Below are 27,408 nucleotides of genomic sequence, written 5' to 3'. Positions count from 1 at the left end.
AAGTTCTTCAGTAGGAGGGTGGTGAGACTCTGGAACAGGCTGCCCAGGGAGGCTGTGGCTGCCTCCTGCCTGGGGGTGTTGAAGGCCAGGCTGAATGAGGCCTTGAGCAGCTGAGTCTTGTTGAGAGGCATCTCTGCCCATGGCAAGAGGTTGGAGGAGATGAGCTCTGAGGTCCCTTCCAGCCTGAGCCATGCTGTGATTGAAATGTGCTGCTTCTGCCTGAGACATCAATTAAAAGGAATTTCCTCAGCTCTGCTTTATTTCAGAGCAGCTTCCCAGCAGCAACCACCTTCATTAGCAGTGTACTTGAGCTCACAAATAACACAGACAAGTAAAGAACCCAAGGGTGTTCCTGTTTTGGATGTTGTGTTCGTTACAGCAAGTCCCCTGCCTGGAGCCCATTAGAAGAAGCAGTAGAAATGTGCACCACCAGGGAGCAGGAGCATCTTCTCTCAGCAGCAGCTGCTGATGGAGGCCTTTTAGTTTGAGCAGCTGAAGCTAACAGCCTGCACTGTTCCATCAGAGGCAAGACTGCATGGACCTCTGCGAGGTGCTGCTCCCCTCTTCCAGCCACGTGTCACATCCTTCCCTGTCCTCCAGCTGTGCTGTCCTCCTCCAGTGTCTGGGAACTGCTTGGGCTCTGCCTTCTTGCCTGGCTTTTTAACTCCTTGGTGCACCACTTCTGTCTCAATTCACTGCAAATTCCCAGGGGGATACATGTCCAGCTCATAGTTCAGCCACGCAGGAAGCATCCAGAACTCATCTGCTCAAACAGAACACAACAATAATTCATAAACTGCTCGGGGAAATTCATCTGCAGCCCCTCACACTCTTATCTCTACTTCATCTTCATTCCTTGGCCTCAGTCTCACCTCAGCCTAAATGTGGGCTTCATGTAAAAATTGGCTTAAAGCAAGGTTTGGATTGCAGCAGGAAATGGAGGTAGAAAATATGAAGGAGGATGGCAGGGCTTCTGCTTTTGCTTCCTTTTCTGTGTCTCTTCTCCTTTGCTGACACTTTCTCTCCTTGCTTGCTTTCTCTGCTTCAGTGCTGGGACACTGCCTGTGACGTTCCGGTGCCTGGAGGAGAATCTGGGCATCGACAAGCGCGTGACGAGGTTCGTCCTTCCCGTCGGAGCCACCATCAACATGGATGGGACTGCCCTCTATGAAGCTGTGGCTGCCATCTTCATAGCACAGATGAATGGAATTGAGCTGGATGGAGGCCAGATAGTCACTGTGAGGTCAGTCTGGGAGGCTGCAGGCTGTGCTTGTGCAGGCTGTGGAACCCCAAACTGTGGGCTGCCTGTCGTCTCGGGAGCTGTGGGGTTCCCTAGGCCAGACAGATCGCTCTTTTATCTCTCCCAACAGGGATCACAGGGGGTTAGGTCTTTATTGTACCCCACAGACCTCCAGAGATCACTGAGTCCAACCCCCTGCCAGAGCAGGGCCACAGAATCCAGCACGAGTGGCACAGGAACACATCCAGAGAGGGCTGCAAAGGCTCCAGAGAAGGAGACTCCACAGCCTCTCTGGGCAGCCTGTGCCACTGCTCTCTCACCCTTACAGCAAAGAAGTTCTTCCTCCTCTTGAGCTGCAGCTTCCTGTGCTGCAGTTTCCATCCCTTGCCCCTTGCCCTGTGCCAGGGCACAATTGAGAGGAGTTTGTCCTCTCTCTCTTGACCCCTAGCCTTCAGATATTTATAAACACTGATTAGATCCCCTCTAAGTCTTCTCCTTAACAGACTGAACAGCCCCAGGTCCCTCAGCCTCTCCTCACCAGGCAGTGCTGCAGTCCCTTCAGCATCCTTGCAGCCCTGCCTTGGACTCTCTCCAGCAGATCCCTGTCCCTCTTGAAGTGGGGAGCTCAGAACTGGATGCAGTATTCCAGGTGGGGCCTGTCCAGAGGAGAGTAGAGGGGGAGAAGAAAACCTCCCTTCACCTCTGCTGGACACACTCTTCCTAATGCCCCCCAGGGCCCCTAGGGCCTTCTTGCCCACCAGGGCACATTGCTGTCCTATGCAGAGCTTGGTGCCCACCAGCACTCCCAGATCCTTCTCCACAGGGCTGCTCTCCAGCAGATCACCTTCCAGCCTGTACTGGTGCAGTTTGTTGTTCCTTCCCAGGGGCAAGACTCTGCAATGATCCTTGTTGAACCTCCTCAAGTATCTCTCAATCTGTCACAGTCTCTCTGAACGGCCTCACAGGCTCCAGGTATCTCAGCCAAGCCTCCCAGTTTGGTATTGTCAGCAAACTTGCTGAGCAGACTCTGTCTGTGCCTTCATCAGTGTCATTGATAAAGATGCTGAACAGGCCCAGACCCAGCACTGATCCCTGGGGGACCAGTTACAGGTCTCCAGCTGGACCTGGCACCATTGATCACCAGGGACAAAGGACAACCACTCAGACACAAGGTTGGATAGAACTGGAAAGCTTAAATGGACAGGCAGCTCATGTACTACAGTGCTGCAGTGCTATAGTGCAAAGCATAGCAGAGCATGTAGGATACAAAGGAATCCATAGTCTGGCCTCCCACAAAAGCTCATTAAACCAAAGCTTCACACAAACCCCCACATCCCAGGCCAAATGCCTCCCACCCAACCCGTGCTGCTCTACCCCCATACCAAAACCATTGCAATGCAGCACAAAGTTCAACTTGGCAGTGCCAGAACTAACTGGCAGCATTGCCAAGGCCAGCTGGGCAGAAGATGTGAACCTGCTCATCCTTCCCAGGGGCAGCAAGAAAGGGAAAAAGGGGAGAGTTTTTCAGCCAAATGCATAGGGATGCAGGATGTATGAAATGCAGAGACTGCGCTTCCCAGGGCACCTCCTGCACCTCTCCAGCTTCTGCAAGCCTGTGGTGTAGCTAAAGGCACACAGCCCCAACAGCTGCCCCTGTGCAATGCAGGGGTTTCTGATGCTGGCACACACACACATGCAGGGGCTGGCTCTCTGCTGCTGTGTTTTCTCTCTTCTGCATCCTCAGTGCATGCTGCTGGCATTCTACACAGCTCTGCAGGCACTACACCACATTCTCTGTCCTATGCAGTGCCTTTTCTGGTGCTGCAGAGTGCTGCAAGAGATGGCTCTGGGGCACTGATGGTCCTAGAGGGTATCTCTTCACACACCTTGGAAGAAAAAAAGCATATCCAAAAAGTGCCTCTATGTATTTGTGGGTGCCTGACTCTGGGGAGCAGCCAGCAAAGCGGAATGAGAACAATCTGGCAATCTCCCTGAGGGGGAGATTGTCTGCAGTGTGCTCTGGACACTCCAGGCTTTTCAGCTCTCACCCAGCAAACAGTAGCTCGAGTCTTTTATAACAACTTGACATATCTAGCACTAAGCTCAACACCTGGAAGGGCAAAGGAAAGTGCCCACTGCAACTGGAGGAGGGTGGTTGAAGGCTGTTTACTGTAATGGAGCTTTAAGACCTCTTAGGTAGAGTGACTTACAGAAAACCAACAGCAAAGTTATGGCTCCTGCAGCTAAACTTAATTTGCAGTGGAAAACTTGATGGAGGCAGCAGGCCTAACATTTTGGGTAGTTAAAATGGAAACCACAAGTGAAGGCTGCCAAGTTTGCTGTCCTGTAGTTTTCAGTCATGCACCTTTCTGTTAGTAAGCCCTTTTGACACCATAGGAACCCCTGCACTAGGGCATGTCAAATTCAGTGTTTCTTCCCCAGCTCTACTAATTCCACACTTGCCATTTCTTTACTTCCTGCTCCAAGCCCTGAGATAGTTAAGCCAAAGTTTGCAGAAGGCTCAGGGCTGTTTCTGATGGAGGCAGATGCTAGACCTGCATGATACAAAGGTGTTGCTGGGACTAAAAGCAGTCATTTTAGAGATGCTACATCTTAAACCGAGACTGGGGAAAGTGAGGGATTAACTGTGGCCAGAGAGAATTGATAGGCTTGAACCTGGGTTAGTCCTCTTCTCCTCCATCAAGGTTCTGACTGATAAATTCTTCTTGAGCTCACCATTCCATGGCTGTTGTAGCCAAACATAAACTCAAAAAGACTTAATTAGCCTTTGGCCAGCCCTAGTTACCTCATACTGGTCATGTAAGTCCTCTGGTTTCCTGCCCTCTTGGGAGAGAGGGATCTTGGAAATGGCAGCTTAGCCCTTAGCAGTGCTAGCTTCACTCTCCTCCAGTTTAGCCCTTAGCAGTGCTAGCTTCACTCTCCTCCAGTTTAGCCCTTAGCAGTGCTAGCTTCACTCTCCTCCAGTTTAGCCCCTAGCAGTGCTAGCTTCACTCTCCTCCAGTTTAGCCCTTAGCAGTGCTAGCTTCACTCTCCTCCAGTTTAGCCCCTAGCAGTGCTAGCTTCACTCTCCTCCAGTTTAGCCCTTAGCAGTGCTAGCTTCACTCTCCTCCAGTTTAGCCCTTAGCAGTGCTAGCTTCACTCTCCTCCAGTTTAGCCCTTAGCAGTGCTAGCTTCACTCTCCTCCAGTTTAGCCCCTAGCAGTGCTAGCTTCATTCTTCACTGTCCTAGTGAGGCCCTGCCTGGAACATTGCATCCCATACTGGACTCCCCAGTTCAGGAAAGACAGGGAGCTACTGGAGAGAGTCCAATGGAGGGCTACGAGCATGATTAGGGTCTGATGATGAAGGTCTGAGAGCCCTGGGGCTGTTCAGTCTGCAGAGGAGAAGGCTGAGAGGGAGCTGAGCAATGTCTATCAAGAGCTGAGGGCTGGGGATCAGGAAGGAAGGCACAGGGACAGCCTCTGCTCACTTGTGCCCTGCCATAGGCCAAGGGGCAAGGGATGGAAACTGCAGCACAGGAAGCTGCAGCTCAAGAGGAGGAAGAACTTCTTTGCTGTAAGGGTGAGAGAGCAGTGGCACAGGCTGCCCAGAGAGGTTGTGCAGTCTCCTTCTCTGGAGCCTTTCCAGGCCTGTCTGGATGTGTTCCTGTGCCACTTGTGCTAGATTCTACAGTCCTGCTGTGGCAGGAGAGTTGGACTGGAAGATGTCCAGAGGTCCCTTCCAACTTCTAACATCCTCTGATCCTGTGATCCTTCGGGCCTGTAAGTGCTGCTGTGGGAAGGCTGTCAGGAGCACTGCCTCACAAAGCTTGGAAGCAATCCTCTACCAATTGAGGCTGGAAGTTCCTGAGGAGCTGGCACTGCCCCACAGAGCTGCCAGCAGAGCATCTTGCAGACCTGCTGTACCTATGTGAGTGTTTAGCTAGCCAGGATGCACTCCAGCCCAGGCACTTGACACACCCCAACCTGGGCTGTCTGGCTCAGAGCAGCTTCTGCCAGCTCTGGCCCAGGCTGACACATTGCTTCTCACTCGTTGCTGCTGTGGCTAAGAGTTGAGGATTTCCTCCAGAGATCTTTTTTCCCTACTTGTGTGTTGGAAGTACTTTCAGATCTGTTTGGTACCCCCATGAAACTACAGCTGTGTTACTCATCTCTGTTTGAAAAGAGACAGCTTCCCTTTCTTGCTTCTTTTTCTATTCTTCTATCTTGCTCCTTTTTTCCTTTCTTTCCCTCTCCTCCTTCTCTCCCCTCTTTTGCTCCCCTTGCTTTGTTCTCTGGCAAGTTTGGTCTCCTTCACAGGGTGATGTGGATGTTTGTTGTGGTCTGTGTTATTACTGACATTCACTTTGCTGGGCTCTTAAAACAAAGCAAAGAGAAACAACAGCAAAAAAGAAAGAGCAAAGATAGATTTGGATTTGTGAAGGGAGTGATGAACTCTGCTCTTTTGCTGGGAGTGGTTTGAATCTAGGCATGGTACAGTGCTGGCTTGCACTGTGGGAGTTTCAGATGTCAGACTTTCACTCCTGTGTGCTTGATGGTAACCACTTTCTCTCAGCTTCACCACTCACTCTTCAAGTACCAGCCAAAAACAGATGTGAGCCATCCTGGAAGTTCAACCTATCGTGACCAAACATCTTGAGAACAGCCCTGAGGAAAGGGCCTTGGAGGTGCTGCTGGTTGAGAAGGTCAATGAGAGCCAGCAGTGTGCACTTGCAGCCCAGAGAGCCAAGCAGAGCCTGGGCTGCAGCCAGAGCAGTGTGGGCAGCAGGGTGAGGAAGGGGATTCTGCCCATCAGCACCACTCTGCTGAGACCCCACCTGGAGCACTGTGTCCAGTTCTGGAGTCTCTGTGGCAGGAAAGGTCTGGAGGTGCTGGAAGGTGTCCAGAGAAGGGCCATGAGGATGATCAGAGGACTGGAGCTGCTCTGCTATGAGGACAGGCTGAGAGAGTTGGGATTGTTCAGTCTGGAGAGGAAAAGGCTCCAAGGAGACCTTATTGTGGCCTTCCAGTATCTGAAGGGGGCTCCAAGAAAGCTGGGGAGGGACTTTTTAGGATGTCAAGTAGTGATAGGACTGGGGGGAATGGATCCAAGCAGGAAGAGAGCAGGTTTAGATTGGATGTTAGGTAGAAGCTCTTCAGCATGAGCGTGGTGAGAGACTGGCACAGGTTGCCCAGGGAGGTGGTGAAGCCTCATCCCTGTGTGTTTTTAAGGCAAGGATGAATGTGTCTCTGGGCAAGCTGATCCAGTGTGAGGTGTCCCTGCCCATGGCAGGGGGCTTGGAGCTGGACGATCCTTGGGGTCTCTTCTAACCTTGACAATTCTATGATTCTATGATGAGCAAGTCCAGATGATCAAGCTCAGGATTCAACAGTGTGGATGTGTTGGCAGAGCTCAGAAGATACCACCAGGCTGAAGATGTGGCTGGCAGAACCGACTCAGGGCAGTGCAAACTCTCAGACAGCTCTCAGAACAATTCCCACTGACCTGGCCTCCACTAACAGATATTTGCATCCTGGCCTGCATCAGGAATGGTGTGGCCAGCAGGAGCAGGGAGGTCATTCTGCCCCTGTACTCTGCACTGGTTAGACCACACCTTGAGTGCTGTGTTCAGTTCTGGGCCCCCCAGTTTAGGAGGGACATTGAGATGCTTGAGCGTGTCCAGAGAAGGGCAACGAGGCTGGGGAGAGGCCTTGAGCACAGCCCTACAAGGAGAGGCTGAGGGAGCTGGGATTGGTTAGCCTGGAGAAGAGGAGGTTCAGGGGAGACCTCATTGCTGTCTGCAACTACCTGAGGGGTGGCTGTGGCCAGGGGGAGGTTGCTCTCTTCTCTCAGGTGGCCAGCACCAGAACAAGAGGACACAGCCTCAGGCTGTGCCAGGGGAGATTTAGGCTGGAGGTGAGGAGAAAGTTCTTCCCTGAGAGAGTCATTGGACACTGGAATGGGCTGCCCGGGGAGGTGGTGGAGTCGCCGTCCCTGGAGCTGTTCAAGGCAGGACTGGACGTGGCACTTGGTGCCATGGTCTGGCCTTGAGCTCTGTGCTAAAGGGTTGGACTGGATGATCTGTGAGGTCTCTTCCAACCCTGATGATACTGTGATACTGTGATACTTGGGCATGGTTTGTCAGATGACAGTCTTTACTTTTCCTGGGGAAAAATCATTAACAATGGGACCTTCCTAGTGATCTCAGGAGTATGCACTGAGAATGTTTGTTCCCTTTCTTGCTACTCCCATTTGGTTTCTGTTCTTTTGCAGCCTGACTGCCACCCTCGCAAGCGTTGGAGCTGCCAGCATCCCCAGCGCTGGACTGGTCACCATGCTGCTGATCCTAACTGCAGTGGGTCTCCCTACCCAGGACATCAGCTTGCTTGTTGCTGTTGACTGGCTTTTGTAAGTTGTGCTGGCTCCACTGCTGGGTGCAGGAGGAGGAGTGATGCTCATCTGTACTGCTTTTCAGCTGCTGGTCTTTAAGAGCAGATGAGGGAATGGGCTGGTTGATGGAGCAGGTAACACTGAAACCATCTTTTCACCTGCACAAGTTGCTCTAGAGCTGCTGAACTCAGGCTCATATATTGTCTTCTCTCTAAGGATGCCTCTCTGCCAGAGACATAGCTCGAGAGGAGCTTTCTGATCTTGTCATGTTTCTGTTTCTCATAGAACTGATCTAAAATTAAGGGTCAATGCTGAAATGCAGGCTCCACCAGGAAGCCATCATCAAGTTGCAGGGTGATGTAGGCATTTTTGGACATCAAATGCTTGATGCTCGTAGAGAAGAAGGTCTGTTGCTTTTTGAACATAAGAAAGTAAAGTACTTTGAAGAAAGAAACTGTTCTAGAGCAGGATATAAACCAAAGACAAGTAAGAAAGCAAACTAGAAGAGCGAAGGTAATTCCCTAGTCTGATTTTACTGACAGATTCCTCAGGCTGGAAAGAGTGATTTACATTTCCAAGGAAAGGGGCTCAGTGGTGCTCTAAATGGACACAAGAGGCTTTCATGATGTCCTCTCCTGCTGCAGCATAGTACCTTCTGATTGTCCAGGGAGGTCACCTCCCTGGAGGTGTTCAAGGCCAGGTTGGATGAGGCCTTGAGCAGCCTGAGCTAGTGGAAGGTGTCCCTGCCCATGGCAGCACAGTTGGAACTGGATGATCTTCAAGGTCCCTTTCAACCTAAACCATTCTCTGAATCTCGTGGCCCACAGCCCTCTTGCCCCTTTTATTGCTGAGGAAAGACCTCTGTTTGTGTTGTGCCAGCCATGGTGCCTGGAAGGGGGCATAGAAATCCCACTCTGTGTTCTTTCTGCACCTCCTCCTACGCTGGCAGCCTCAGATGCCTGCTTGTGGTACCTTTCAGCCCCAGGTGCACTGCTGGAATTATGCAAGAAGGAATAGCAGGGTTAAGAATGTGAAGGTAAGGTAGAAAAATCACTTTGTGCCATTAGCTTTTGGCTTGTTGAGAAGAATTCAAGAGCATGCTCAGTCCTCTGACCTCTCTTTTGGATCCACTGCTGTATTCTGTTACCAATCTTGTCACAAAGAGCTGGGAAGAGCAGCAGGCAGCTCCAGAGTCTGCTTTAGGGAAAATGAAAAAGGAATTTACAGCTTGGGAAGGCAAAGGGAAAAGATGACTTCCATGTTTTATATATATCTGAATGTCATGCTAGCATGACTCAGAGTGGTGAAACAGGCAGGCAGAGTACAGCTAGCAGAGGGAAAATGTGCTTTGCTGTGGGTTTGTTATATTCATGAGGTCATGGCTGAAGAGAGGGAAGCAGCACAGGAATTTGCAGCTGGGAGGAGAGCAGAAGGGAGGTGCATGCTCCTTTTAAAGATGTTATTTACTGGCTCTCAGCATAAGGCAAATAGGTAGGTTTCTGCAGCTGGTAGGAGGATGTGTAAAAAGGGCCTGTGGTTTGTTTGGTTTTAGAGGGAAATGTCACTTAAAAATACCCCTGTGGACTGAGATGCTCTGCCCATCCTAGCAAACCTCAGAGCTGCAAGCTTACCAGCAGGTTCAGCTACTAGGAGGTGTTGCGTTTCGGGCCCAGCTACAGCTGGCTTACCCCACCCTGCTTAGGACACAGGAGCATCTGCACCGTGGAGCAGAGAATCTTTCAGCAGAAGCAGCTGGGTTGGGATCCTTCTGGCCTAACAAGCAGCAGTGCAATCACAGCACGATTCAGAAATGAAAGGTAGAGGGGAAAGGGAAAAGAGATAAAAATGGAGATGAGAGGCTCTGTGTCTTGCCAGCAGCGATGTGAAGTTACTACAGAGTTGGCTGGTGGAGGTGTAGTGCTAATTAAGGTGTGTTGAACAGCTAATGAGCTGTATTTTCCATCCTCTGGTGGTTGTGTTGTGGTAGCTGTGATGATCTACTGAGATATGGAAAAGAATGCTGCTGACGTTGCTGGTGTGAAGCGAGGGCACACAAGCAAGCTTCTGCACAAGCCTTTGGGTGCACAACCAGGCCCAGGCAAAGATCAGGAAAAGACATTTTCTTCACTTACAAATGTTGTCTTCCTCTGTTTCTTCAGGTCATCAAATGGTGTTGCAGCAGCATTTTCTATCAGGGTGTATAAGGAAAGGTTGATAACATATTTAGGACCCAATTCCAGCCACTTTTCTACGCCGCTGTGGGAAAGCAACCAGCCACACAGCACTAATTGGACCAGCTCCTTTGTAACATTGCAGTTCCAGACAATGAAGGCTTCTAAAATGCCTCTCTTGAGGAGTTTCCCAGTGTTTCTGGTGAAAGAAAATGTAAGGGACATCAGCTGCTCTCACAACGCTTCAGTCACCTGAAACTGTGCTCCTGCCAAAGGCCTGCTTTGCCCGTGATGTGGCACATCTCCTTGAGCTTGGCACTGGAAACACAGCCACGAGGCCTTGCAATCATTCCTTCTCTGGCCACTCCACCACCTACAGATTGGGTTGCTCAACCTTTCCCCCTCTCACACCTGCACCACACATTTTAGGAGCTCTTTATCACCAGGCATGTTTTCCCAAGATTTCACAACTGGGTTTGAGACTAAGCACAGCACAGCAGTGACACTGAATAGGACAGCAGTGATGTGCCCACAGCTGGGATAAAGCCAGCTCCCTTTGCTCTGGCCACCAGCCAGCTGCTTCCCAGAAGTGAGACTGACAAGGTAGGAAAATAGGATAGCACAGCCTCAAATGCAGTGGTGCTTCACAGCTAGAAGGGAAGAACTGGAGAAAATGGGCAGGGGAGTGTTGGAACCTTGGTTCAGCAGCTCAGAAAAAGATTGCCTGAGTTGTGACTCTGCTCTTTGCCCCAGCTCCCAGTTCAGCAGGTTCACCCCCAGCCAATGCCTGCTGTTGTGAGCGAGGCCCTTATCAATCCAGCTAAGCTACACAACACAGGAGCTCTTTCCTCCAACGCTAGGCAGGGTGAGGCCAAGGTGTCACCTGGGCTGTGACTTAGCAGATGTGCTAAGGTTTCCACCTGCTTTCTGCAGTGGGGTCAGGTGGCTGTGCTGCATTTTCAAGGTGTCAGGAGCACAAGGAACCTTTGCATGCTCTGACATGATGGCCTTGGGTTTTTTGCGTGCTAACTGTGATATTATGGGCTTGTGCACTTCTTCTCACTTCTCCTCCTGGCAGTTCTGTTTCTATTCCTATTGAAATGCATCCAGTTCTTCTGACTTGTGATAGTTTGAGGAAATCAGGCATTAACCCTTATCAGGAATTATCTTGGGGCTGTCAGCTGGTGACAAACTCCCCAGCAGCCAGCACTGGTTGCTGGCAGCCCAGCAGGCAGCTGTGTGCTGGCTGCATCCAAAGCAGGGAGAGCAGCAGCACAGGGAGGGGATTCTGCCCCTCTGCTCTGCGCTCTGCTGAGGCCACACCTGCAGCACTGCCTCCAGGTCTGGGGTCTCCAGCACAAGAAGGACCTGGAGCTGCTGGAGAGGGTCCACAGGAGGCTACCAAGATGATCAGAGAGCTGGAGAACCTCCCCTGTGGGGAGGCTGAGAGAATTAGGGCTGTTGAGCCTGGAGAAGAGAAGGCTCCGGGGAGACCTGAGAGCAGGCTTCCAGTACCTGAAGGGGCTCCAGGAGACCTGGAGAGGGACTTTTGGCCTTGGAGTGCCAGGACAAGGAGCAATAGCTTTGAGCTGAGAGAGGCAAAACTGAGACTGGAGATGAGGGAGAAATTCTTTGCAGTGAGGAAGAAATTCTTTGCAGTGAGGGTGGGCACAGGTTGCTCAGGGAGGTTGTGGCTGCCCCCTCCCTGGAGCTGTTCAAGGCCAGGTTGGATGATGCCTTGAGCTACCTGGGCTGGTGGGAGGTGTCGGTGCCCATGGCAGGGGGGTGAGAACTGGATGAGCTTTAAAGTCCCTTCCAACCCAACCCATTCTGTGATTCCATGATTCTGTCACTCACTTCCCAACTATTCCCAAGCCCATTCTCACCAGAGGCCAAGTTGGTTATTGAGTGACTTTATATATTTCAGGTTTGGTTGGTTGTTTTTTCCCCTCAGTGTCCTATGGGAAAATCTATGACACAAATCTAGTGGCAGCAATACTAGAGAGGATGCTTCCAACCAACTGCTGTCAGGGGAGAGGAGATCTTACACGCCTGGGAATTGTCCACAGTGTTCAACCTGAGAATTCATCACTTCTCTGAGCTATTTGGCAGAGTTGCTGCAGTAGCTTTGACTTACAGCCCCCAGCTAGAAGGTGTTTTGAAGTCTTCTGTTTAGTTCAGTTGCAAAGAGGCAAATTAGCTTGGAGATGATGTTGGCACGTTTGATAGAAGCCTGCCTGCAGTGGCAGCAGGAGCCTCTTGGCCTGTGGTGCTCTGCAGCACCATTGCTGCAGAATTTTGGGCAGCTCTGGGGCAGAGCTCTGAAGTCAGGGACAAGCCACGGGTGCGAGTTGCCTGCAGAAGGTAAAGGCGCTGTGTCTGTCCAGCAAGTGCCCAACGACCAGAGTTCCTCCTTGGGCAGCCTCTGCTAGGCAGGGGCACTTGTGCCTGAAGTGCTGTCCCAGCTCATCATTTTGTAGGCCATGACCTATATTGGGTTGGCACATATGCCAGCCACTGGCATGCAGCAGCAGTGTGAGTGGGCGTGCTGCCGTGCTGCCAGATGACTATCTGTAAGGATGGTGCCAAGAGAGGAGCTTTGATGGCCTGAACCTTATGGAGATGTTTTAGGCATCCTTCCCCTCACCCCCCTGTAGCTGGCTCACAAAGAGAGAGGCCATGTGTTACTCTGGCCTGGAAATGAGAATGCTTCAGCAGATCCAAAGCCCTGTTCTCTGGCTGCATTAGGTTCAGTGCTCTGATAGTTCAGATAAAAGAGAAGGCACTGATGTGAGCCTGGCACCCTGACACAGAGAGAGCTCCAGCTCCAGAAGCAGGCAGTGGGGAGGATCTCGATCAAGCACGGCTCTGCAGTTTGGTTGTGTCTAGAGCTCAAGCTCTTTGCCCAAAGCTGTGAGGAGGAGCAGCTGGGCCATGGGAGTTTGCAGATCCTGCCTGTCTGAACAAGTCCCCCGGCAAAGCAAGCTTTTCAGTTCCACTTGGAAGCTGCCATCTTCCTGTTCTGAAGATGGCCTCAGTGTTCTGAGCTCAACGTGGTGGTAACTGCAGCGCTTCTAGGGCTGCTCTGCTCTGCCTTTCAGTCCTCTCCTGTCATTCAGCCTCTGCCCTCTGCTTGCCTTGCAGGGACCGGATGAGAACGTCAGTCAATGTGGTGGGGGATTCTTTTGGTGCTGGCATTGTCTACCACCTCTCCAAGGCAGAGCTGGACAGCATCGACTCCCATCACAAGGGGCACGAAGACATTGAAATGACCAAGACTCAATCCATCTATGACGACATGAAAAACCATAGGGAAAACAACTCAAACCAGTGTGTTTTTGCAGCTCACAACTCAGTCATAGTAGATGAGTGCAAGGTACCGTTCACATTTATGGATATTGAGACATGTATATAGCACTGCATGCTTTACCTTCTCTTTTAACCTGCATGTATTGTTCAACTCCTTCTGCAAATAACAATGTGACAACAAGGTCCATGAGCCCCAGACGTTTTGAATGAGGTGGTGGTTTGCACTCTTCCTAACAGCTGTCCTTTGAAGGGGGGGGGAAAACCAAACCCAAACATGTACATTGTTTACATATCAAAAGGCAAGATGCAGCCTGTTGTGGAATATGCCAAGATGCAGAGAATATGGCATCACCTTCTGTGGACAGTTACTTAATTCCCTATGGCAACAGAGAGCTGCCTTGCCAGCCCAGATGAAGGACAGCCGCAGGACGCATGCGGTGGTGTCATTTGCTGCCTGCCTGCCTGCCGTCATTCGCTGTTCGGAGATGGACGTGTTGAATGCACTTTAGCATCTGAATGCTCCTGCACTCATCCAGCATGCTTCTGCTTTGCTTCCGTCATCCTGCCTGGCCCTTTAAGGCACGGGCATCACCTTGTCTCTCTAATCTTTGCTGTAACTAACATGGAGTGTTAATAGTGGTCAGAACAGCTTGATCAGAGCAAAGTGAGCTTGAGAAACCCCACCGGGCAGCAGCTGGGGAGGTCAGTGTGGTCTGAAGTTACTTCAGCACCCCACTGCTAGTGTGGGTCACTTTAAAATGAAGAGAGGGTGTCTGAAAAGGAGGAGAAAGAGAGTGAAACAGGCTGGAGCTTTCCCTTCCACTGTCTTCTTTTAAAAACACATGAGCACTCTGTTCTGATCCCATCCGCTGTCTTGGGCACAGTGGATTGGCCACAGAGCCTGCCTCAGCCTTTTATCCAGACAGATCCTGCCAGCTGCCACAGCTGAGCCAGAGCCTGACTGTGAAAGCCAACAGCACCATTAGAGAGCACCACACAAGTCCTGACCTCTCCCTTCCACCTGTCTCCAATCTGGCTGGAAATGCTCTGCAGAATGTGACTTTTTGGGTTGTTGGGTTGTTTTTTTCCCTAATGCTTACATCTAGATCATCTCCTGCCAAACCGGAAATTCCAGGGGAAAAAGGAGTACTGAATTCAGGGAAAAAACAAAACACCAACAACTTTCATCTTAGCCTCCTTATTTTTTTTTTTCCTCTACAAGTGTTTGATAAAACATGGGTTTGATGGGGTTTGGCTTTTTAAATTAAACCCATTCAGCTATGGCTCTGCCCTCTTCTGTCTCACTCTTTTTACATCAGAAAAGCTAAAGGAAAAAAAAACCCAACCAGAAGTGGGAAGAGAATCTGTGCTTAACCAAAACCAAAAGTTGTCATGAATTTGTATTTAAAGAAAAAAAAAAAAAAAAGGAAAGGAAATTCAAAGTGAAAAATAGAATTTCTTTGAAAGGAAAGGTCTGATGGGTGCAAGTTTTTTGTCATCCAAAATAATCACACACAGACACAGACACTTCCCTTTGGGTTGACTTCTTTTGGACCTTTTGGAGACCTCTCTTGTTTTTTTAAACCCAGTGCAATAGGCTGTACTTATTTTAGTGGTTTTAAGACTATGAAGACTACTCAGCTAGCACGGATCAGTCTGAGTCAGGGTTTGGACCTGAATGGTGATCATTTGATTTCCTTCCAGTCTCTCAGATTTGCACAGAGAGCCAAGTCAGGCATGAAGGTAGCAGCCAGCTGATGGAATACCTGCTACACTTTTCTTTCTCCTTCAGTTTCTCTTCCCGTTTTTGCCTGTTCAGGCATTAGCTTACCTCAAACCCATGGATTCATGTCCTAAGCACAGGCTTGAATTAAAACCTGGGATCTGGGGGCTGGAAGTGTTTGCCCTTTTCTGTCATTTTAGATCTGCCCTGCTTGTGGTCTCAGTGTTGCACCTGGAAACTGATGGGAAGAGCCAGGCGGGTGGGGGGTGGAGCTGCGGGTTGACCGAACGCGTCCCCCGTGTGTGCCTGCAAGCTGCCAAAAGGGATGCGAAGTTGGCTTCTGCTTTGCAAGCTACCAGCGCTGGCACCTGCAGAATGCCTGGAGCATGTCGCAGCGGTCTGCAGCTCCCAAGTGGCAGAGTAGAAAAAGCAACAGCGTAGGATTTGGGGCCTGAGAGGAGCCAGCTGTTAAGGCTGAGGAGACATCCCTTCGTCCTGTCAGATGCTCCTGTGGGTTAAAGAGCTCACTGCACTCTGGTCAGCGTCTGAAGAGCTGCTCTGCTCGCATGTCCCTTCCGCGTCCTGTCTGTAGCGCCCCTGTGTAGTGCTGCTCCTTATCCCCTCGCATGGTCAGTGGCTGTTTGTGAGCAGTTTGCCTGTGTGTGGAGGTGGAGCGGTTGGCACTGCGCCAGGGCTCTGTGTGTCTTTACCACCACGTTTCGCACGACTCTGTGACTTTCATGTCTGAATAAGCTGTCGGTTCCTGTGTTTGCATGCTGCCTCCTTTCAGTGCTCTAAGACTTGACTTCGTTTCAAACATCAGTGCATGTTGTCATGCTTCCGTGTCCCACTGCTTCCACACTTCCACTTTATCCAGCATGGGGAATTTCAGCTCTGTCTTTTAAGTGTTGGTTTGAAGCTGAGGCTGTTAACTGACCAGGTAAGTTAGGAAAGGCCAAGCCCTCTGTTCAGAACTCAGTGGCAGGTCCTCTCTCGTTTGCAAAGCTCTGGATCATGCTGGTAAAGTGAAATCGATGTTTCAGCTTCTGAAATGTTTGGGAGTGATTTGGCTGTACCACTCTTCCTTGAAGCATGGGTTAATGGCAGTGCTCTGTGGGCTGCTGTGTCCTGGTCAGTGTTCCCTGGCAGCTGGTAGAACCAAAAAAGTCCAGCACATCTCTTGAGTGGTGGTTTGCTGTAGTCTGGGTGAGGTGAACGTAGCACTGCTCTGAGTTTTTCATCTAGCTCATAATCAAAACCTTCCACTGCTTTGTTAGAAGTGGCAGGATCATGAACAACATTTTGCCAGCATCTCTTGTCCTCCATTTCTTTGCAGGTAACTGTAGGTGAATTTGTATAGATACATCTCGATGCTTGTTCTGGCCCTGCGTATTGCTCTTGCCCTTCCATCAGGTATCCTGGTTTGCTAAGGAATTCCACTGACTTCCTCCATTAAATAAATATATATGTATTTTAAATAACCCACAGAAATCTGTAGGAGATAGAGAGAAGTAAAAGCAGAAGTTATTTATATTACAGAATCACACAATTGTCAGGGCTGGAAGGGACCCCCCAAGCATCATCCTGTTCCAAGCCCCCTGCCATGGGCAGGGACACCTCACACTAGATCAGGTTGCCCAGAGCCACATCCACCCTGGCCTTAAAAACATCCAGGGATGAAGCTTCCACCACCTCCCTGGGCAACCTGTGCCAGTCTCTCACCACCTTTATGGTGAAGAACTTCTTCCTAACATCCAGTCTAAATCTGCCCTCCTCTAGCTTGAATCCATTCCCCCTATCACTACCTGACACCCTAAAAAGTCCCTCCCCAGCTTTCTTGTAGGCCCCTTCAGATATTAAAGCAACTCTCCAGCAAAGGCTAAGAAGTGTGGGACTTCTCTGCTGGTGCTGATGCTTTCTAATCAGTGTACTAATGGGCAGCAATCTCAGGAGGTGGGAGCGTTGTGAACTGTGAATAAAAAGATGTGAGCTGCAGTGCAGGTAACTCCTGCCACTCTCACCACCCCCCACGCACAGCTCATGACTTCTCTTGTCAAAGTGCCTTGGCCTTTAAGTTGGTTGTTGATGATAATTACTTGCAGGTCACACTGGCAACCAATGGCAAATCTGCAGACTTCAGTGTTGTTGAAGAAGAGCCTTGGAAACGTGAGAACTAAAGGAAGAGGTTCCTAGCTCCACCTTTAATAAGCCCTGAAGCTCTCTCCTGGCAAAAGATATCACCATTAAAGAAGATTTCTCTCTCCTTTTTTGTTTCCTGTTTAACAGCCACAGTTTCTGCTTACTTAATTCCTTAACTGAAACTTAGCAAAGATGTCACCGAGCTCCTCTAGTGTCTTTGCCAAGCCCTGCTGCGTCCCCAGCCGTCTCCCTGGCGCTGCTGTGCGGACGGTGCAGCTGCAGAGCGCCCCGTGCAGTGCCGTGCAGTGCTCCGTGCAGTGCTCCGTGCAGTGCCATGTGCTTTTGCCTCTTGTTCCAGACACAGAGAATGTAAAATGCTGCAACGTGGGAAGATCCAGGTGCCAGCAGAGTTCACTGCAGCTGCTCAGGCTCACAGGCAGGGGAGAAGCACACCACCACTGGGCCTCCCAGTGTTCTGCTGGCCCTTGTGGCACTCCTGGGCTGTTTGGCGCTGTGTGGCTGCAGCATCTTTTGGCAATCTCCAGCAAGGTTTCTGTTTGTTCTCACAATAACAAGCACTGTATTTTCGTGCCTAGTTGTACTTTGAACTGAGCTTAGATCCAGGGGCAAGATGAATGCGTAGAGGTCAATAAATGCTAGCAGGCATTTTGTTAGGTCAGGACAATACTTTAGCATCCCAACAGCACCTTAGGTGTCTGTGTGCATGTGATGTGTTTTTGTCAGCTGTCCCAGGGCAGGTGCAGCCTTTCCTTTGCAATGGGGCTGTGCAGCTTTGTGACCACAGTGCATCAGGCAGCACAAGGCAGCGTTGCTGCAGGGGGAGTTCCTTCACTGATGCTGTGCCTGATGTGCAAAACACAGAATGCCGTGGGCTGAAGTTATGCCATTCTTTGTCAAACGAGGTAGCACCTTACGATTGCCCCTGCTTTGCTGGTGCCGGGGGGACAGGACTACTCAAGTAAGGTGCTACTGAGGTTGATTGTGGATGCCATGACTGAGGACTTTATAAGGAGCTCTAAACAAATTCTGAAGCCATTACTCTAAGAAACTTGAAGTTTCAGTAGCATTGGATATGAAGTGAAAGCCACTTTTCAAGTGTTTCAGAGCATGGCTAAATCCTGAATATTTGCTAAGCCTAATTCCAGAGAAGGGTGAAAGAATTTGGCCAGGGTTAGAACTGATGGAATAACCAATCAGAATTTCAGGATGTAAGTGAGAACATTCATTACACATCTCTCTCTTTCAGAGTAACAATTCATACAAAGCTTCAGAGAACCCTTTCTTAGAGCACATGGTATCTGAATTAGCAGCTTAGTGTTTTGGCAGCATAGTGTAACTGACTCACCTGGCAAGAAGAAATTGCAGCCACAGTAAGCACCCTGTGAGGGGTTTTTAAAGGTGCTTGCTAGTACTCAGCAGTATTAAGACACTGGTCAATGCCATTATGCTATTAGCAATGTGCTGTAGCAAAGCTGAGCCACGTGGCCTTGGGAGGCTCTGCCCACGCATCCAGCTTTGTGCAGCTCCGGGGAGAGCACTCAGAGCTTCTCAGAATGGGTCAGAATACGAAGGTCTGGTGAACTTAAAAATGGCAGAAAACAGAGCTGAAACCCGGAGAGAAGCAGGCCCTTGTGGTGTCTGTGCCCAGGCCTGCCGTGGGCTTAAACAGGAGCTGCCTGTTTCACTGCAGACTGGCTCTTGGCACCCTCAGAGCTGTTCAGATACAATCTGCTTTTGCTCACCTGCATGTCTAGAAATGCATCTGAAAATGCACATGGGCCTGAGCTAGCAGCCAAGGCTACTTGGATGACTGAGGGTGTGCAAGATCAAGCCCACTGTCAGGGCAGCCCTCACCTGAGTGTGTGCTTTGATGATGTATTCCCCTGCCTCACTTGCATGCTGCACCTACAACCTTCAGCAAATGGCCTCTGGAATTGAACAAACACTGAGCCCCTCTCAATTCTTTCTGCAGACTTGCACCTGTGCTTGAGGTGGAGACCTTCTCCAGTGGCCTCCTGAAGCATTTCAAGGGTTTTCCTTTGCGAGGGGAGGCATTCTAAGGCCTTCATAGCTGTGGTGGGCAGGTTGTCTTCTCTTGTCTTCAGTCATTGCTATGACATGTCCAGAATTCCCCTCCAGCCAGCTGCTGCTGCTCCCGGTTTGCACTCGAAGGCGTTTCCTGCTGGCTTCGTGCCAGAAGGCTGCCTGGGCTGGTGTGGGGGCGCTCTGAAACGGTCCCTGCTCTGGGGGGCATTTGCTGTGACTTGGGTGCTAGTTGCAGCCACAGATAGCAGACAGTGCTTGGCCCAGTTTCTAAGCAGCGTTCTCGAGCTGGTCCATGGCACAGCTTACCCTTTAATGGATGACTTTCCATCCTCCTCACCATACCGGCTCCTCAGGAGCAGCCACATCTACTGCTTACCTTGGAAGTAGATTTAGAGAGCTGGTCCATACCCTTTCAGCTGTCATTTGTAACTGTTCAGCAGTTGGAAACAAATGGGAATGCCAGCAACATGTGACTAGGCAGCCCCCCAGCACTGCAGACTGAGAAACACTTAGGCTGTGCTTAACGCTTAGCCGCCCGGGACGTGCCGTCCTTTGAAGAGGGCTGCTTTGGATGGAGACTAGGGGAGGGAGGAATGAGATGCTGGAGGAACCTCACCCACGTAAGGCAGAATAAATTTGGGTCTTTGATAGGACTAGAATAGCAGGCTGTGATTTTTGGAATAGTTGTTCTGTAGCTACAGTAACTCAGGGATGTGCCAGAAGGCAATTGCAATGGGATTGCTCTGTTGGGCCGTGGACGTGGCAGAAGGAGAAATGTTGTTTGCTCTGCTTTTAGCTTGACTGAACATTGAATATGATGTTACTCCAGCACAGCTTTCTATTTAACAATCAAAGAGCTTTCCATCGCTCTGGGAAAATGTAGCTCACTCCTTGGCTTGCATCTCTTGATTTGCTCATTCCACATGAGCATGGGTTGCTACTTAACTACATAAACAGAAAATAACCCAGGGGGCGGCGGCCGCAGCTAATCCAGGGGTCACAGTTCAGCAGGCGGCGCCAGTGGCTGCCCAGTCTTTGCTGGGGTTCTCCAGGAGTGTTGGTGCATTCGTTTGCATCTGGCAAATCTTTGGTGCTTCTTTGCAGTGCTGGGGTGGCAAAGTGGAAGGAGAAGCACAGCGGGAAGTGATTCGTTGTCTGTGTAGGTCCTAAACAAATTGACCTTTCTGCCTGTATTCATCTCGTTTGCCGCTTCCATCGGTTCCCTGCACCCTCGTCTGTGCAGCTGTGATATGCTTTGGATTGCTCAGAGATGGCACAGAGGAAAGTCTAGGCCAGGCAAAGACTCTGTTAATTGCATGCTTAATTAAGTACAGGCTTCTGCATTTGCTGCAGGAGCGAAGTGGGCCACTCACAAAGAGGGAAGCAGGTAGTGCGTTCAAACTGCAGAAGAGGTGGAGCACTTCGCTGCTGAGTTTGTCTCTGCTGCTCAGAGGGGGAAGGTTGCAGCAGCGCGGTGAGAAACACGTGTGGGTCTCGCACCACAAAAGTACTCCAGACAGGTAGAGGATAAGCCATGTGAGCTGTGCCAGGCCCGCAGTGTTCAGGCTAGATGAAAGCCGTGCTAAAACCTACAGCAGTCACAGGCCTGCAGGAAAGGGTGAGTCCCTTCCCGTCTCTGTTAGGTTCAAGACATTTCACAATCCTGTCCCAGGCAAGAGCCTTTGTCTGCCATTTATACTGACAGTGATTATCACATCCAAATTATTTCAACCAGGGTGCTTCTTTTTTTGCCCTTTCCCCCCCTAACTGTTTCTAGGCTAGGAGTCCAGCAATGAATTTAAAGCTCAACACAACAGAAAGGATCACTGGCACCACCTTTTTTTTTGTTGCTGTTGTTTTGCTTTCCACTTATTCCCAGAGATACAGCTCAAAGCCTTGGGATTACAAACTTTGTGCCCCTTTAAAATGGGCTGTTAGTTTTCCAGCAAGCAGATACTCAGAAGGGTAACTTGCCCTTCTGAGGAGCTGCAGCAGCAGCAGCAGCGTTTGAGCAAATCCGTTCTGGCAATTGTCTTTGCTTCCTCGCTTTCACTTGTGTTGTTACACCCTTGTTGTAGCAACACAGCAGCCGTCCTCCAAACCTCAAGCAGTGTTAAACCTCACCTCTGACATTCATTTCTGTAACTGTCTTTGAAAAGAATCTGAGCTTTAGTACTGGGCTCAGAAAAAAAAGCAAAAGCAACAAAACCTTGTGTGGAGCAGTAAAGGTTCATCTGTTTCTTATTTCCTGACGTTCTGGTCGTCTCTTGTCATTGCTGCACTTGCATTCATTTCCAGGAGGATAAACAAGGGCACTTTATAACAAATGTACTGTAATTCTACTCTGTTATGAGCCAGAAGACTTTCCTTGCTTTTATTACTGTGACTTCTGAAGCCACAAGGAAAAATTCTCTGGTATTAGCAATGCCAGTAGGTATGCAGCCCATTGGGACCATTCACCTCAGCTGCAGTTCACCACATAGGACTATGTAGAAGCTCCTGTTCCCAGCAGAAAGCCCTCTTGGGAAGATAAGTTATTTTCTTCTCTCCAATTGCATTGATGACTTTGCAGGAAAAATATTTACCCATCTTCCTTTGGGTAGAAAAGGGAATTGCAGTACTGAAGTGTCAAAGAAGACAGTCCAGCTCCACTGTGGTTTGTTCCTTCTGCCAGTGTTGTGTTCTTGCTCATGTTCACCTGAAACCATGGATTTAATGCAAATTCCTTCCAGAGTCACTGAGCTTTCTTCCCACACACTCCAAGGCTGCCTCTCCTCATAGTCCTCAGACAAAGCACAGACTAAGGCACCCCAAGGCAGGGCTCCTCATACAGAGCCTAGCAACAGTGCCTGAGTACAGCCTGCACAGTGGGTACTTCTCTCTTTCTTCCTGATCACACTTGGAATCTTTTGGTGTGAAGGAGTCAAACTGCTGTTGATGCCTAGGTGCTGGCAGTTCTTGTATGAGTGGGCTCCCTGGCACAAGGCTTGGAGGAGCCGTTACGCACATGTGCCCACCATCCCAGGGACATCTTCCCCTGCTCAGGGGACACCTGGTGACTTGCCACTACAGGGTTGGTACAAGTCCTAATGGCTAAGGTGGTTGTACCATTGCAGCTATGAGTCTCATGGAAAACCCAGGCTCCAAACGTTGACAAATCCTAGAGCACATAACCGAACCACTGAGTAGGGCTCTGCTAGTCCAGGATGGGAGTAAGACAGTGGGCGAACGCAGGATGTGGGGAGGCAAAAAGACCTGGGAGATTTCTCACTTTACCTACCCTTTGATCCCTTCTAAGCAATTGTGCTGCAGAGCCAAGGCTGCTCTCTGCCAGTGTCCAGTCCTTCCAGCCTGATTTGGCAAAGTTCAGGTGTCCTGCCAGTTGTTTTTAGCGCTGCTCCGCGGCACCCAGCCTGACACAAGGGGAAACCTTGGATTGAAGTCCTTGGCTCGAACCCCTTGGATTTCCCCGGTACCTGTATATTGCTTTGTACATAAGTAACGTGGTTAGCAGGGATATTTGTATCATTCTTTTCTATTGTTCTGTGTTTGTTTTTAAGGACCGTATGCAAACTGTGTTTATAACTTGACCTTGCAGTCAGTGTTGCAGATGATTGCGTTTCCATGGCGGTGTTTCGTACGGACTTGTGAGTTCTCGTGGCCTGCGGGTAGTCCTCCCTTCCTAAAGACCATGGCATATCCTTCCTTCCACCCTGCTCCTTGAGGAAGTGTATCCCGTTCCCTGGGTGCTCTGGTGTCAACCCCAGCATGTAGAATGCATGAGAAAAAGCCGTGTTTGTGTTTCTGCTGTTAACTATTAGCTGCTCGGTGCTGGTTGAGTTATTAACGCAGGGTTTAGGGGTTTGTACTTGTTCTCAAGTGTAGACTGAACTAAATGATGTAGTATCTGTACTTTACAGACAACGCTGATATTTTCTAATGCTGTTTTCTATATGGCTGTGTGAGGTAGGGGATAATCCTTTCAAGGTCCCTTAGGACAAACCCAGTTTTCTTACAACCTTTAGAATGGATGAAGTATTTTTTTCTCGTGTTATGTTTAGGGATGGGTTATAAACTAAGCACAAAATTCAAGAAGCAAATAGGAATTTCAAAATGTCCTTAAATGCTGCAGTTCATTATGGAACAATGTTATAATAACCTGAACAATCTTCTAGATTGACTGTCTTGGGCAATCGTCCCTCTCCTTTGTCATTTCTCCTGGTGTTCATGTTGCCAAATCCTGTAGCTCTTCCTCAGGATCTGCCCATCCATAACTGCCTGGCTCGGAATACAGCTTACAGAGGACTGGAGCTCCTGATAGCAAAGCCCTGTTATCAGATCCCCACTCTACCTGTGAGTTAAGCTGATGGAAAGAGCTCACAATTTGGCTGCTTGCCTTTGCCTTCTTGAAAAGGGACCAAAAGCATCCCCATGGGACCAATGTCGTTGGGTAGCATCCCTACAAATACCTCCTGCTTTCTTATGTATTTGAAAGAAAACAACCACTACTTTTGTTTTTGACCAGGACAAGTGAGAGTTGCTTCTCTACTCTGGCCATCAGCTCCCATTTTAGGCAAACCCCTGTTGGTGTGAAGGCCGTGGCTAGAATAATTACTATTTAATTGACAAGGAAATGTTTATAAAGGAATAAAAATAAAAACTTAATATAAATATTCATTTGTATAGAAACCAAAATATTTTATGGCCTGCAGCTCTTGAACAGCAAGCTTGCTGTCCCAGTGTGGCTGAGGTTGGAGTGGATGATCTCCAAGGTCTTTCCCACCCCTCAGCCATTCCATGATTCTCTGAGACCGAGTCTCTGTTCAACTATTCTGAAATCCATGGGGCCACGGAATTCTGCTGAGGTTTTGGAGACTGAACTTCTGGTAGCCATAGCTGTAGGCAGTGTGTTGATCTACCTTTGTATTGAATCTCTTCCTCGTGTTTTCAAGCAGATATACCAGGGGGTCTCTTAGTAGGAACTGCAGGTAGAATAGTGCTGAGTTACTACTAGCTGTAAAACCTTCTTGATCCCAGTTTTGACATTTTGTTGAAGCATGATGTCCAGTGCCTCTCTGCACTCAGTGTAGGTAGTGTAGCTCTCCACAGGTAATTTCAGTGAAATGCTGTAGACTGCATGCTAGCAGTGCTTGAACTTAATTTAACTGTTTCTGTGTACTGAGCCATAGTAGAAAATTAGATTGTTTCTAAAACTTGGTTCTCCTCTGGGCTCCTTTCCTTTTAGCCCTTCAGCTGATTAGCTCCCACAGCTTAGTAATTGCTTGGGCTGTCTCTTACGGAGCATCCTGTTCTGGTAGCATTCAGAACCACGCCTGCAGCCCAGCTGCTATAAATCTGTCCTGCTTGGAGTTCAGCTATCTCAGCGCCCTGGGGCGTGCAGGCACCCACGTGGCTGCGATGCCAGCAGAGCTCTGCTGCCCTGGCAGTGCAGGAGGAGCTGATGCTCACCTAGAGCGATGAGCTTCTGCTGCCCTGGCAGTGCAGGAGGAGCTGATGCTCACCTAGAGCGATGAGCTTCTGCTTTGTGCTCTTCTCCTTCACTTGCCATGCTGGGACTCTCTCACCAGAGTGTTAGCAAGCTCCTGCTCACACTGTCAGAGGGAGGAAGGGCAGACCCAGGCAGCCACTTTCCCGCTGGCTGCTTTTGGCTCTCGGTGCAGCGCACAGCAATCAGCCTTCAGTCACATTGCAGCTTCCCTCCGAGTCACTGCCAGCTTCTCCTTGACTACAGGCAAGGGCAGTCAGACGGCTGGCCGAGGCTGCAGGGCAGCAGGGGCCTGCCAGTGGTCTCCAGAGTGCCCGAGAAGTCCAAGTAGGAAGCTGTGCCTCGTCCCCTTCACAGGAGCAGTCTCTGAGGAAAACGAACATGCTCACGGGCAAAGATGTGCTTCCTTTCCCTGTTAAAAAGGATGCTAATGGTAATTAGAAATTGACTGCAAAGCTAGATGTTTCTGGAGCTACTCTGTTGGTCGTCCAGGCCTGTTAGTTCCTAAAGGTGTGTCTGATCATGAAGCAGACATGTGAGCTATGGAGTCAGCTGCACGAACCTGCTGAAATCGGGACTGCAGTTCAGGTCTGGCAGAGAATAAAACCTTTCTGGGGCAAAATCTGAAGGTGTTTCTGAAAGAGCTTGGGATAGCAAGAAGAAGCTGATTGATTTCCAGATACCAGGCCTGGGTCTCATTCCCTGTCAGCGGCTCCTATCAGGCCCAAAGCATGGGAAGCATCCTCTTGGTGAGCCCCATGCCACTCTCCAAGGTGACCCGCAGGCTCCAGCCCCGCACACTGCCTGCTACCAGCCCCTGCCCCTCCTGAAAGTTAGCAGGCACCAGCTGGTTGTTTGAGATGTTTCCTGTGGAGAGGGGCAAGGCTGCTCTGTTCTTTACACTCCAAGAGCTCCCCAGGTATACAGCATCTAGAGCATGGCTCTTTTGAAAACTAATGGGTGCAGAGGATAAAAAGCCTTCAGCTGTGGGCTCTTCTTGTGTATTATAGCTGGAATGCCTTGTAGGCTGGGGCTGCTTTTGTAGTTCCAATCCTTTCCTCCTCACAACCATCAGTAGTCATTTGCTTCTACTGCTTCCTTATGGTGTGAACTGATCTCTGTACCTGTCCTGTGTAAACCAGACTAGACCTTCTTTCTATACTGGAAGTAGTGGTGGCTATAATATTTCACTAAGTGTTGTACCTCTTCTGTACATATCATCAATAAATGTTGGTTCATAATTTTCATGGCTTCTCTCCGTGAGTTTTGATGTCAGCCTGAGCTCAATGGAAACAAAGCAGTCTGATGCCAGAGGCTGCCTGTTCTGAAAACTACAGGTGGGTAGAAGGTGGCCCTGAGCTTGCCAAAGTGTGAGAAATCTCATCCCTCTCTGTACCCACCAAATGCAGCAGGGTGCTGGCTGCAGCTCAGCTCCTTTGTGACTAAGACCAGGGTGCACAAACTGCATCTCCTGGCAGTGAAGTGCAGAGAAGGTTGTTAGAGAAGACTTTGGGTCATTTTTAGTCTAAAAGGTCAAAAAGCCTCACCCCTCAGGCTCCTCTGCTCCAAGCTCCCAGCCCCAGCTCCCTCAGCCTGGCCTCTCAGGAGATGTTGCACTGCCTGCAGCAGCTTGGTGGCTCTGGGCTGGGCTCTCTCGAGCAGTTCCCTGAGCTTCTTGAACTGAGGGGCCCAGAACTGGAGACAATATTGCCGATGTGGCCTCAGGAGGGCAGAGTAGAGGGGCAGGAGAATCTCTTTCCATCTACTCACCACAGCCCTTCTAACTCACCCCAGGATGCCCTTGGCCTTCTGGGCCACAGAGGCACATTGCTGGCTCATGGGCATCCTGTTGTCTACCAGAACTGCCAGGTCCCTTTCCCAAGAGCTGCTCTCCAGCAGGTCAGTCTCCAACCTCTCCTGGTCCATGGGATTGTTCTTTCCTAGATGCCAGACTCTACATTTGCCACTGTTGGATTTCATTCCATTTCCCCCTGCCCAGCTCTCCAGCCTGCCCAGCTCGGGCTGAACGGCAGCACAGCCATGGCTCCTAGTTTGGTGTCAAACCCTTCTCCCCTCTGCTGGCTGCTAAACATTTCCCCTCTCCCTCAAAGGCTTTCTAAAAACAGTAACAGGTAAAGCCTGTAGCTGAAGCCCTGCAGCACTTTGTGCAGAGTCATCTCTGTTAATCCGTGACTGAAGAGCTGCTAGAGGAGGGAGCAGTGGCACGGAGGGAGCAGTGGCACGGGGGCAGCAGTGGTGCGGAGGCAGCAGTGGCACGGAGGCAGCAGTGGCACGGGGGCAGCAGTGGTGCGGAGGCAGCAGTGGCACGGGGGCAGCAGTGGCGCAGGGGCAGCAGTGGCGCGGAGGCAGCAGTGGCGCAGAGGAGGCAGCAGTGGCGCAGAGGAGGCAGCAGTGACGCAGAGGAGGCAGCAGTGGAGCAGAGGAGGCAGCAGTGGCGCGGAGGCAGCAGTGGAGCAGAGGAGGCAGCAGTGGCGCAGAGGAGGCAGCAGTGACACAGAGGAGGCAGCAGTGGAGCAGAGGAGGCAGCAGTGGCGCGGAGGCAGCAGTGGCGCAGAGGAGGCAGCAGTAGTGCGGAGGCAGCAGTGGTGCAGAGGAGGCAGCAGTGGTGTGGAGGCAGCAGTGGTGCAGAGGAGGCAGCAGTGGCGCGGGGGCAGCAGTGGTGCGGAGGCAGCAGTGGCGCGGAGGAGGCAGCAGTGGCGCAGAGGAGGCAGCAGTGGTGCGGAGGCAGCAGTGGCGTGGGGGCAGCAGTGGCACGGGGGCAGCAGTGGCGCAGTGGCAGCAGTGGCGCAGAGGAGGCAGCAGTGGTGCGGGGGCAGCAGTGACGCAGAGGAGGCAGCAGTGGC

At 50.4% G+C, this 27,408-nt stretch overlaps 1 protein-coding gene across 5 annotated transcripts in view; it reads left to right on the top strand.

Moving 5' to 3' along the window:
• Positions 1-25,791, top strand: part of SLC1A2 (solute carrier family 1 member 2) — a 106,957-nt gene extending 81,166 nt beyond the window's left edge. For 4 of the 5 annotated variants that reach the window (XM_064152294.1, XM_064152288.1, XM_064152281.1 and 1 more), the window contains 4 exons: positions 1,049-1,243; positions 7,513-7,647; positions 12,945-13,176; positions 16,935-25,791. In XM_064152294.1, the coding sequence (XP_064008364.1) occupies positions 1,049-1,243; positions 7,513-7,647; positions 12,945-13,176; positions 16,935-17,009 (637 nt within the window). In that variant the 3' untranslated portion in view covers positions 17,010-25,791. The remainder of the gene's footprint in view (positions 1-1,048; positions 1,244-7,512; positions 7,648-12,944; positions 13,177-16,934) is intronic. The other variant, XM_064152304.1, reaches the window with a different exon arrangement.
• The last annotated feature ends 1,617 nt before the right edge of the window (positions 25,792-27,408 follow it).

The sequence above is a fragment of the Pogoniulus pusillus genome, chromosome 1, assembly GCF_015220805.1.
Source record: "Pogoniulus pusillus isolate bPogPus1 chromosome 1, bPogPus1.pri, whole genome shotgun sequence".
Taxonomy (NCBI): domain Eukaryota; kingdom Metazoa; phylum Chordata; class Aves; order Piciformes; family Lybiidae; genus Pogoniulus; species Pogoniulus pusillus.
The sequence above is the reverse complement of the archived record's forward strand: the minus strand, read 5'-3'. Positions and strand labels throughout refer to the sequence as shown.